Here is a 12,622-nt window from a genome sequence, read left to right as displayed (position 1 = left end):
GGCTTGATATTCCTCTAACTGAGCACCTACAGCTGGTCAGGAGAGAAGAAGGGAGAACAACAAGCTCAATTTAAACAGGAGAAGCTATTCTGTCTTTAATACTTCTGTCTCAAATCCAGGGTTTGTTCCTTACATTTCTGGGCACTGAATTTTCACATTAATTGTAGTCATCAATAGGTGGGTTTGCCCGATCCAAAGTGCTTGTGATTTTTATCTTGGAAACTTGGCATTACTTCAGCTGATTTGTGTTATACATCCCATTAACCAGAATGCACAAGAAAAAGGTTTTGTTCATTTAATTATGTAAATATTTGTTCCAGTTGATTGCACTTCGAGGTTTTTGCTTATGCCAGTCTTGAAGTCCCACTATGCTCTAGGGAGGTCCTATGATGTTTTACATATTTGAATTTTTTAGTATGCTTGCAGTTTTTATAGAAGTAAACAGCAAATGTATTTTTAACATATTTTGCCTTTCATAATAAAACTAGAAAGGAGAAGTTATAGTGAATGCTCAGACTTTCAGCTCATTAAAAGGCTTTTCAGCTCTCTTAGAAGACCTGGACATGTAGAGAAGAAGGTGTCACATGCTTAGCAGTGCTGATTACCAATTAAAGAACTCAGATTTCACACAGTCACTGAATTTGTAACCATATATTTGTTATAAGTTTTTTTGAAGATGTGTGAAGTTCAGACAAAAGCCTATGCCATTTTTTCACTCTGTGTTTCACTTTCAGTGATTGGGGGTAACTATTATTGTCATTTGCTTCTGGCCAAAAAATAGCAAATTCTCTGGAGTATTTTTGTAACTGTTTCTGAAAAGAACCATGATTTTAGAATGTTATCTTTGTAGAAAACAAAGCAAACCTTAAAAAACTTCTCCTACCTCAGGATGTTTATGTTTTTGCTAACAGCTCGCAAACAGAATTTTAGAGACTGATTGACACCATGACCCATTTTTATATCATTACACACACACACTATTGTCTTTTTTTACTTAAAGTTATGTTTGCATATAGGAGGCAGTAATGTAACCATAGATAGTTTTTTCTTCCCTTGTATACCAGGTCTTTTTTTATTTTATTTTATTTTTTTTTTATTTGTAGAATGAAGTCTTCCCATGAATAACAAAATACAAGATCAAAAGTGGATAGAATTGCTTTTAGATACTGGGAAATGTGAACATGCAAAGCAAAATTCAGAACTCTTAAAAAACATGAGTAGCATTAATCATATTAAAACTCTTCTAAAAATACCAGAGAAAAATAAAAAAAAGAGTGCATTAATAAGAAATGAAGGCAATGTTAAAGGGCATCCTTATCCTGAGTCACCAGTGCAGAGAGACTAATCAAACCTTCCAGCAGCATGGCATTGATAGATATTGGGCATAGGATGTCTCATTCCACTGGCACCCTGGCAAACTACCAACACGAGATCTGAAGCGATAGGGGGATTATGAGCAATGGAGCTTGCAATGGAAATAAATGGAATGTCTCTATCCTTGCCTATGGCTCTGGTTTCTACTAAAAAACTTTGGCTTTATATATTTCTGTTATCCATACCTTTCATATTTACTTCGTGGATACCTTAAAACACAGCATTTCAGTTACCTTTCATTTATTGTGAATTTTTTTGTTCCCTCTTCCCGCCACACTCCCAGTAGTGTAATCTTCCTTTCCACTAGAGCATAGGAAATTCAAAGAACATTTTTGTGGATCACTTTATTCAAGAGTGACAGTAAGTCCTGTTACTCCCTGACAGCTCCTGTGTACAGATGTACTGCTGCATAATAGAAGCTTTACTATTAATATAGTTTTGTAAATTGAAGTGAAATATATACTCATAGGATTCTGTTCCATAGATGAAAGCCATGCTGTTAGAATCAATATAATTCAATGATGTTTTTCTCCCTTTACATTACATATTATGGAGGTTGATACACGTCTATTTAAAAATAGAGAAACTGCTTAGGCAAAATCACCAAACTTTTGTTTCCCTGGCCGGGTAAGACCAGCATAAGGTTCTACTGTAAAATAACACAAGTTATAAACAAAAGTTTTCATTTGGTACACCAGAGAGATATGCACAAAGGCATTAATCAAATAACAAATTTCCTGCAGGCTTAGTGATAGATGAAAACATTCCAAATGAATAGCAGACACATCTTTAAGTGTGTATATACACATAGAAGTACATTTAGGCTTAAAATAGAAGTAAAAAAATAAGTAAAAAAATATACCTTCTATGTCTTGCCTGGCTATCACTTTTGGCTCTTACTTAGCTTTCTACTTTTATCTTTTCATAGTTTCAGCATCTGGGTTCCTGTGGCAGAGAGCCTTTTTTCCTGTCATGGTGTTAGATAGGCTCATTCTGTTGTGTACATTGATCCCCAGATTCTGTTTGGTTTCTTTGGCTTTGGCTTCTGCCTCACTCTATTTTAATTCATTTTGCAACCTCACATCATTATATTTAATAAACAACTTTGAAGATTGGTTAAATAACACCAAGAGATGGAAACCTAAGTAATTCTAGTTACTATTGTTCAACCTCTTTTCTATAGGCATTAAAATTCAAAGTTCTGATAAAAGATAAAAAAGTTGGAACAAATGAGGAAGGTCTGCTCAGGATGGATGCTGAATATGGTGGTGAGATAGAGGAACTGAGTGACTCTGAATCTGAGTCTGAGGATGACGACGCAGATGACACGTTACCTCTTCAGCCATCAAGGAGTCCCACCAGAAGAAGAAGAAATCATAGACCTTCTCTCCCACCTCAAAAAAAACCAAAGGTAACTTTTGCTGCAATTGAATATAGAGAACACACAGATTTTTTTTTTTAAAGAAACTCGATTATCTTAAAATAGAGACTAAACTGAAAAGTTGTTATAAATAAGTAATTTTAAAATAATTTATATTTTAAATTTAATTTAAAATTTAAAGAGAAAACTTTAAAATTACTAAGATCAGTGCATTTGGAAATTACATTTTTTAGCTCGAGGTTTCAGAGTTTTCCTGCTCTTATAAGAAAAGTCAGACTGGACCACATTTTAGTACCCAACTAAAAATCAACCCCTTCCTGTGCTCCCATCTTGAACTTCAGCATTTTCCTCTCTCAAAACTTGTGCTTGTCCCAGGCTCTCGGTCCCACAGTAGATTTAAGATGTGTTTTGTTGGTGCCATGGCTCTCCTGGAACTATGTATAGAGAACACTTACAGCAGTACCTGATGACAACAGGCAGAGTTAACCATTTCTTCCCCAGGTCTTCCAGTCTATTTTTAAGATAGATAAAGTCTCCTATTTTCTTCTGTTCTGGATTTTTTTGCATTAAATTAGGTGCACATTCCTGGTTGTGCTGGAACATTTTTCAGCACCTGGAGCTGAAGAGGTGTTTTTAGATTTATCATGCAGAGACTTAACTTTATTTCTGAAAAAAGTGTAAAAATTTGGTGTTTGAAAGTCAAGTTGAACTTAGTTTTTTTAACCAACTATAATTCTCTACCACGGAAAATCTGTTGCTTCATCAAGGTTGAAACTGCCTTGTTCAGCTTTTTTAGGATGTCAGGCAGCACCTGGTGTACCCAGTCACTCTTGCACATCATGCTCTGATTGCCTGAATGTGGCTAAACCAGCAGTGCTCCTCAGAGCCCAGCACTCTCGCTGAGAAGCAGTGTCTCTTTTTTTTTATATGATTTGAAAGTTTTTTTCTTCTTTCTCATTCCAACTGACATGGAGAAATAGTAAGAAAAAATTCTGAGGAAGGATGGACTCTGACCAGGAAGGACCAGCTCTCTAGACAATAGGTTTCAAGAATATTTGTAGGACCATGTAACGGACTAGAATGAATTCCACAGACTCTTAAACAGCAGCAACACAAAGGATCTGCTCATGTTTCCCAGGCAGAAGAGAAAGTGGTTTCCAGGGTCCCACTCTGTTGGAATATTTGCCTTGATGTCCCACTGTATTGCTTTATGGGAGGGTGGGAGAGCATTTGAATCCACAGCCAAGATACCCCAGTGATGCTGCTGGCTTTGCCTGCCTCCAGAGTTGTATTTTTCAGGATTTCCATGGCAGTAGACTCCTGGTGTCCTCATGGGACATAGCCCCAGAATAATTAATGCACTTGAACGTTGCATAGTTTAAGAGCCATGAGCAGGCAATCTCTATTATTTTGTGGGATGAGAATTTGCCTTCAAAAGCTTTAATGGAATGTAAACATGATTAGCATCAGCAGCTCTCTGCTGGCTACTGCCCCCAATTAGCTCAGAAGTTATGCTGAGGAAAATGAAGTGGTCACACAGTGCTTCTCTGTAAGAGAGAAGATCCTGGTAAAATTTCAGTCACTTTGGCTTATTTTGGTAATTGAGCAAGACTAAATTAAGATTTTGGTGAGAGAACTTTCAACCTTAATCAAGAAGAAAAGAGTTTTCCTAACTTCAGGGCAATGCTTAAAGGAATAGGCCTTTGATTAATTTTCTTGGCGCAATGTAATATTTTCCTGTTATTCTACATTTTATAGATGAGTTTATTCTGTTGGTCTTTTCTAGTACTTTATATATTTATGAATAGAAAGTTGGAGGTATATTTTTAAGGAACAATGTTAAAAGCCATGAAAAATAATGTTATTTGCAAACCACTCTTAGGAGCAGGAAAACTGTAAAGCTATCGAGAAGAACATTCTGCTAGGAAGGATCTCTCCACTCACCCTATGATTGCTGTGATAAACGTGGGCACAATAACCTCAATTTTCTCTCAGCAGATCAGATCTCACTATTAAAGGTCATATTTATTAGATTCATTAACTGTGACATGTTTTTTCATGCTTTATGCATCCAAAATGATTGTTTCTCTGAATTATTAATATTAATAATAATGAAATACTCATCATTGTGACTTTTTAAATTCCATTATTCATCTGATGATGTTTAGGTGAGAAAGGGAAAGATTGCCCTTGCATTGTCAGACCTCGTGGTTTATACCAAATCTCAGAAGTTTGTGAGCTTTGAGCAGTCCCTGCAGCATCAGCAGTGTTATGAAAATAATTCAATTGAAGAGAGTGCAGCACAAAAACTTTTAAGATCTTCAGGTAATTTCTTTTGAGTCAATCAGTTAAAAGTTACATTGGTGCTATGATTGCTTCACTGCTTAGGCATTGAAGGGTTAAAATTTCATGAAACACCTGCTGTCTGATTTTATTTGGTTCTTTGTATAACACTGTTTTAGATATGTCCTTTGCATAATATTTTTATTTCTGTTGGCTTTGGGAGGAAAACTGGAATTCAACTTTGCTTTAATTCCGTGTATTTTTATAAGAACAAATATTAACACAGTCTACAAAATGTACGTCTGCCTTTCGATTCATTGTTTTCTGCATCAAGTAATTTAGGAATTGCAGTCAGCACTTGAAAAAGCGTGGAATAAATTTCACCACCTCCCTCCCCACCCCCATGTCTGGGCTGAGAACTGAGCGGAGTTGGCTCGGCAGTCGCCTGGCTTTGGTGACAAGTGCAGATAAGAGAGTCCTCATTAATGGGATGGATAAACCCCAGAGCAGGCAGCTTGCTCCACTGGAGCAGACCTTCCATCCCAGCCAAACTGAATTATCCAAACCATTCTGGGCTGGAGCAGCTCCATTTGGTGCAGCCTCTGCTGTTTGAGCTCCAGCTGCCTGCAGAGAGCCCCGAGGGAGCGTTAAAAGCAGAGATCACCGAGCATGACAGTGACAATGACAATGAAGGCTGCCACATGCCCACTCACTTTGTGGAGGTGATTCAGTGGCTGGCTGTTGCTAAAGGACACAAAATGATTCACATGAACACTTTCCAGTGGTAGAACAGGAAGGAAGGAACTTTATTTTCTGACTCCAGTATTTATAGATTCTCAACAATGACCAGGGATTGGATAACTAAGTTACACCTTCCCAAGCACACTGGTCGTGTGAAACGTCCATCAAAAGATGTTTCTTAGAAGGAATGTGATAAACAACTTCTGTTTATAGAACTTCCATGGGAAAGTAACTAAAACTATGAAAACATTATCAGAAGGTTTTAGTTTTCAGGGCAACAGCTGGCGAGGTGAATGATGCTGAACAGTGTCACAAAGTAGGATTTTCCAGCCACTGAGTCCTCTCTTTGGTTTCTCCAGCACTCTAGGAGATATAAAAATAGTTCTAGAACCTCTCCTCCCCCTCAATAAAACCACCCCCAAACAACAAAGCAAACCAAACTCTACCAAACAAAACCGCTAAACAAACAAAAAATGAGGTGAGAGGAAAATGGAGATCAGAGAGATGACCCTGGAAATGTAGATTTTTGTTTAATCACTAAAAAGGAATCGTGCAGATAGAAGTCATCTGAAGTTTCCCACATCCCTGCAGTCAATGCTTACATATGAGAAAGGAGGGAACACTGCCAGCAGAAGGAAAAACAATGTACATGATAGTTATCTTCTGAGGCTTACATAACAAGAATTTCAGTGGCTTTTGAAAATGTGCTCTTCTCTGGTCTTAATATTATTTAGCCATTTTATTTAAACCTCCAAACAACAAACAAGCCAAGATCATCTAAAGATGAATTTTTCCCCTTTTTTTTTTCATTTTGAGCTATTATAGAAGGGGGAAACTTTTGTGCAGTTTCCTGTGTCTCGTTTCCCATGAGAATACAGTGGGCTTTAGTGTAGAAATCATAAGCTTACCCTGCAAAAAGGTGAAGAAACAGAATATTTCAGTGAAGGGATGGTTTTTGGATAATGAACTTCTTACAAAAGAATATATATTTCTTTATACAGAAATACTGTCAGATTCAAATACACACAAAATATTAAGGTTTAAAAATTAATTATTAAATGAACAAATGAATAAATTTCAAAATAAAATGATGTTAAAATAGAATAAATTGGCATAATATTGTGTAAAAAAATTGCTGGATCAAATTACTGTATTTTTATTATTTGTTCAAATAGTATTTCTTTAATAACAAAGGTTTTCTTACCAAGATTTTATCCTTCTGTTTATCAGCTAAAGAGTTTATTTCACATACTACAAGATTTATTACAAGAATTTACCCCAGGGGAACAAGAATGAGCTCGTCAAATTATAATCCTCAGGAGTTCTGGAATGTGGGGTGTCAGATGGGTATGTATCCTTGCAGAAACTATTGCATTCTAGGCTTTACAGATAAAGGAGTTTCTTGCTTCCTATAGTATTCTGGTGTTATGTAGGTTACGTATGTTCCCCCAGTGGCATTATTTTAATTTTTTGTTATATAAAATTTTCCTTCAACCCACATATTCCACCAGTTTTTTCTCACTAGTAATTGTAAATATCACTTTGTGTTAAATAGCTGTTTCCTATGCCAGATTTTCCATTTATTCTATTTTATTAATCTCTTTAAACTACCTCTTTGAATTGGATATTAAGAAAATCACTAATAACAAACTCAGCATTTTTAAGTTGCCATTACTCAGCAATGCAAGTTTCTTCTGAAGGGTCTGTGGGTTTTCAGTGGCACTCTGTGACTTGCTTAGGTGCAGATGTGAGCACAACAATTGATAGTAGTGCCAAAAATTCCCAGAACAGGATATGCTACACAAGGCAGCACTCAAACATTCCTGGTCAGCACAACATCCAGAGACAGCTGGGAGCTGCTGGGAGTCTCCAGTCTTTATTCAGATGTAGAATTTTAATTTCCAGTACAAAACATATTCGTTTCCTGGGCAACAAAAAAAGTGGTAACTTCTGCTTCTTCATTGAAAGTTATTTATTTGAATTTTTTCAAAATAAGCATGGCATGACTTCTGTACCCAGCAGGCTTTGGAAAACCTCTCACCTGTAAGCATTTTGTCCTTTTTAATGGCTTTAGAGACAATCTTACCTTCACGTGTTTATTCTTCAGTTTAAAAGATTCTCAGTTCCAGAACATATTTCTATGTCTGCCTGCTAAATTTTCTTCAGCCCTAGGTAAAGTAGAGCAGAATAGTTTTTGTACCCAGGTATATATTCTGTCTTTGAGTCTTTGCCAAGGCCACCTGAGGGAGACTGTGGGGCGAGCAGGGCACTTTGCCTTAGGCTCTCGGTTTTGAGAGGTGAGAGGTGTGGATTCACCTTGTTATGTTGAAATACACACTCATCCAAGGACAGGCACAGATTTCATTCTGTCTGTAGGGCCCTGGAGCTTATGTCACCCTTGTTCCAGGCTTCCTTTTCCACTTGTTTCCTTTCTCAGCTCTCCATATATCTTCTGTGACAAGTTACTTTCTCCATCCTGACTGTTATTTTACATAACTACATAAGGAGTACAAAAATTACTATTTAGTATAAATTTGACTTGCTTCTATGTCCTCATAAATGCTTATTTGCAGTACAGATTTGGACTTGTGCTGGACTATCCAAGTATCTTCTCATCACCATACTGTGTGAAATTGGTTTGATTATGTTGTGTCCTTGTGGTTCATCCACACTTAGTGCCATGTCTGGATTATTTACCTGGGGTGCTGCCCTCCCTGTGTGCTATCATTGCTATCTAAACTATACATTGCCATTAAAAACTAGGAAGTTTGTTTCATTCTTAGAGAAAGCACTCGCCAGAGGTCCTTAATTTAAAATTGAATTAATCTCCCAGTCTTATCATACTGCAATTTACTAGTTTTCTTTCTAGCCTGTGAATCTCCACACTTATCTCTGCAAAGGATAGCCATTTGTTAGATCACAGACAGCGCCAAAATCTTTCAAAATTACTACACTGGCTGTTTACTCAAAGTGTGCCTTAATGAGAAGTCAGTCTAAACATTTATATGCAAAACATATGACTTTTGGTGCATAGGGGGTTTGGGCCCCTTCCTGGAAGAATTAAAAATATGCAGGAAGTGGTTAGATTTGCCCTCTTGGTCACTTCATTTGCATCTTCACTTAAAAACCCCTCTATTTTTCACATGGGAATAGGCTGATTAAAAACAATTCTCCACATACATTATTTCCAAGCTATGTTAGATCTATTAATTCCCTAATCTGCTTTAGATAGCTGTTTGGCAGAAATATAGCAGCTCTTCACAATGCAACTCCCAAAGTGAGGGTATCTCAGTGAATCTTCTGCTGATGTCCTTTCACTGATTTAACACAGACTTTTGATTTTTATATCTGTCCCATGTCTGTATAATTCACACACCCCTCCTGTCTGCCTTTGTGCTTTACACCCCATGCACAGAAGTGAATCCTCTAGATCCCTTTTGCAATTCCCTGAAACTCTTCAAAGGACTCTTGGATTTCTCTTTGCCACCTATTCCCCTTCTTAACTCCCTTCTCCTCCCCACACCTGCAAGCTTACATTCCTTTAACATCCATAACCTTTCTGGCTGGGCAAAGAAAATATATTAGGTTTTGTTCAAACTGCCTTCCAGGCCTCTGCATCTTGTAATTATGAGAACTGAGTTACTCCTTCACTTCCCTTAGTGATTGACTCAAAACAGTGCTTTCTTCTGTACCTTGCCAGCAATTTTCTCTGAATTGCTTGGAACATATTAACTTGGAGCAGCCTGGCACTCAGCTAAAGCAGGATGAAATGGTCCAACAGGCTCAAGACTTTTTGGGGCTGAGGACAAGACATGTAATTGTGTAAACCTAATTTCCAGAGGAAGGCAAGTTAAAAAGCTCAGTAAAAAGTACAGAGTTTCCACAAAATAGCTTTTGGATATCACTGTGTACTCCCTGTCCATTCTCTGAAAACTGAGACTCACAAGAACAGGAGGTTTTGGGAAAAAAGAGGTCTTATGGAGAAAAACCCTCACTTTTCATAGTCTGTGAAAATTAGTATGCCTCCTGCATACAACTGCAGTGAGGCACTGGAAAGAACTGGTTTGATGTATCCATGTCTCCTTTTTATTTAGGAAATAAAATGAAATGGAAAGATTTATGCAGGGAAATAAAATTCAGGACATTTATTTAAATAAACTGATATCAGTTGTTTTATATAGACTGAAAAAAACAACAAAAATCCAAAATGAAAGAAAGCCTTGGTGAAAATCATAATAAAAAAAGACTTAAATAACCTTTTGAATGTGGCATTTGGAAATGTTCTACATGTACCAAAGCACTCTGCAGGAATGACCAAAACATGCCATAACTTACAGGAGAAAACCATGGTGTTGTAGGTAGAGAATTTTATTTCAGAATATCTCATATGTGCTTTTTGGGGTGTGCATAAATTTATATGCTGCTGTGAAAGTTGTACTTGTATGATGGGTTTTTTACTTTCTGTAGGTTTTATTTTGGACTGTGACACTGAAATGCAGCTTGGCAATTTTGTCACATCTGTTTTGTGGTTCAGTCTTGTGTGCAATAATATGACAAAATATGGTAAAAAATGATGCATGAAAAGAGGAGTGATAAGGAGCTCTCTAACTAGTTCTGATTTTAACCTCTGAAGCAACCAAGGGAAAAGAAACCAACTAATTTTGATCTTGGTATGCCTCACCTGTGGAAATAAAAATGACTCAAACCTGACCCTGCTTGGGTTCTGTGTCAATAACTATATTATTGCTCTCTTCTACTGGTTTTAATAGTCCAGAAATGCCTCCTTAGCAAGTGAAACCTAGAGGACTAATTTTTTTTTTAATGTTTTCCCTTGAATTTCACTGATTTAGTCTTCACAAAGAGTGAAGTGGTACAGCTAATTCAGGTGTAGACACCTGCAAGATAGGTGGGATAATATGATTCAACATCTGAAGCTCTCCAAATGCACTCAACTTTCCTTTGGAATGGCTCCAAATGCTGGGAGTGGTTTTGAATGAAGGTTTTATGTCTCTTCTGCAGAAATGCTTCTACTGCCAGGTTTATGAAAAAGCTCTTGGGCTATTCTGCTTCTTTTTAGGCAGTTTTTGGTGTGTGTCATAGATACTGGAATTTCACTTTAAAGCAAAGAAACATTGAAATTCCATTTTATCAGTTTTTCCAGCTGCCTTCACTGCAGACAACCAATAGAATAGTAAATAATTTATGTGAAGTCTAATAAATTTTAAAGGAAGATGGGAAAAAATTGCAGGAACACAATTGTTTCTGAAGTAGTTGCTGATCTTGTTCTAAAACCTGTCAGTGACTCCAGACTAAAACAGGAGAGGGAAGCTGATAATATTCACTTTTCTGCCAAGAATCACAAGTTAAGTAAATTTTAAAAATTATTTTGGAAATGTTTCAGGTGTAAAATTGGTCAAATGACAACCAAAAATACTCAGACTTACACTGAAGTGTGACTTTCAGACTGACACATTAATTAGACAGCAAAAATCAATTTAGATTTTTAGATCTGATAATTGATCAGAAATGCTTTAGGTACTTTTCCCATGAGAATCTCACAAGAGAGGATCTCTACTTAAACCCTTTGCAGATTTACTTGGACAATGGAGGACTCTTAATCACCTGACATCTCTTTTCCAGTAGGACCACTTGTAATGAAGTAGGAGCAATGTCAGCAGTTATGAACTGTGTGACTGGATTCTTCACATTTCTAATGACAGTGTCTTTAGAGCCACAGTATTAAACTGGCCCAAAGACCATACAAAAAAGACTGACTGCACATTTTAAGGATGTTATGTCATGCAGTTATGCATTTATTCAGCTCTCAGAGGAGCAGTCCCTCTTCCTATGGCAGAATCCCTCACATTGTAAGCCATAAATCAAGCTTCTGTAGAGTGAAAACAACCATTTCAAAATGTGCAGGTGAAAAATGAAGCCAGAAGTTATCATTAAGATTAATACAATTTGGAGTCTGTTAGGGAAGAGAAAAAATACAGTTTTACTGATTTTTTTTTTTTTTTGCCAGGAAGAGAGGTGATACTTTTTATGCCAAAATGTATATTGTCCATATAAGCTTGCTCTGTGTTGTAGGAAAATCAATCATTATATATTTTATTTTGTTTATGGTAGAAAAAAAAGAGTTTTTTTTCTTTATTTTTGGTCTAGTAGACCAAAGTCCTTGCTCATAAAGTTTGTGTGGGGTCTCACCTATTCACAGGTTTATTCTCTTTCACTTTGAAGCTCTTCCCCCCTGTCCTGTTATGCCCCTGTAAATAGTCTCGCTCCATCTTTCCTGGACTTCTGAAATATTTCTGTAAATTTGGGCAGTGATGGATTGAGTGCAGCTGTGACCTGCATGTGAGAAGAAAGCCTAGACAGTCTGTGCCCAGCTTGGAGTGCTGGTGTGGAATGAAAGCAGTGGCTTCAAATCCAATCACATTGATCATCTCATAAGCAATGGCAACATTCCAGAGCATTAGGATACGCTCCTGTTTGCAATAGCATTTCCCAGGCTGGGTGGAACTCAGCTCAGATTTGGGATATCTGAGGCACAGATTTTCGTTGCATTCATTGTGAGTGGCCCACTTTAAGAGCACAGACAACTGGAAAGAGCTGAGAGCAAGACAAGAAGGCTGATAGAAGTGTGATCTATTACATCTCTTTAGATTCAAATGAGTGAGGTAAACCATGGGGATAGGAACATTGGCACTGTGAGTGCTTTCTGAATATGAGTTTTTTTGAAAGGGCGTAAAATTGATACATTTTGAGATGCATTTTTAAATGGCATAAAATGCAATTAAGTAACTCATTTCAAGAAAAAATGGTGACAAATGTGTCCTTATC

General features: G+C 37.0%; 1 protein-coding gene across 1 annotated transcript in view; it reads left to right on the top strand.

Annotated features, from left to right (window-relative positions):
• Nucleotides 1-12,622, top strand: part of LOC131586099 (1-phosphatidylinositol 4,5-bisphosphate phosphodiesterase zeta-1-like) — a 49,986-nt gene that overhangs the window by 21,606 nt on the left and 15,758 nt on the right. Inside the window, exons 7-9 of the mRNA XM_058852838.1 lie at nt 2,558-2,785; nt 4,924-5,080; nt 7,010-7,126. Coding sequence (XP_058708821.1) covers nt 2,558-2,785; nt 4,924-5,080; nt 7,010-7,126 — 502 coding nt within the window. The remainder of the gene's footprint in view (nt 1-2,557; nt 2,786-4,923; nt 5,081-7,009; nt 7,127-12,622) is intronic.

The sequence above is a fragment of the Poecile atricapillus genome, chromosome 18 (assembly GCF_030490865.1).
Source record: "Poecile atricapillus isolate bPoeAtr1 chromosome 18, bPoeAtr1.hap1, whole genome shotgun sequence".
Classification (NCBI taxonomy): Eukaryota; Metazoa; Chordata; class Aves; order Passeriformes; family Paridae; genus Poecile; species Poecile atricapillus.
This window is presented reverse-complemented; position numbering and strand designations above follow the sequence as displayed.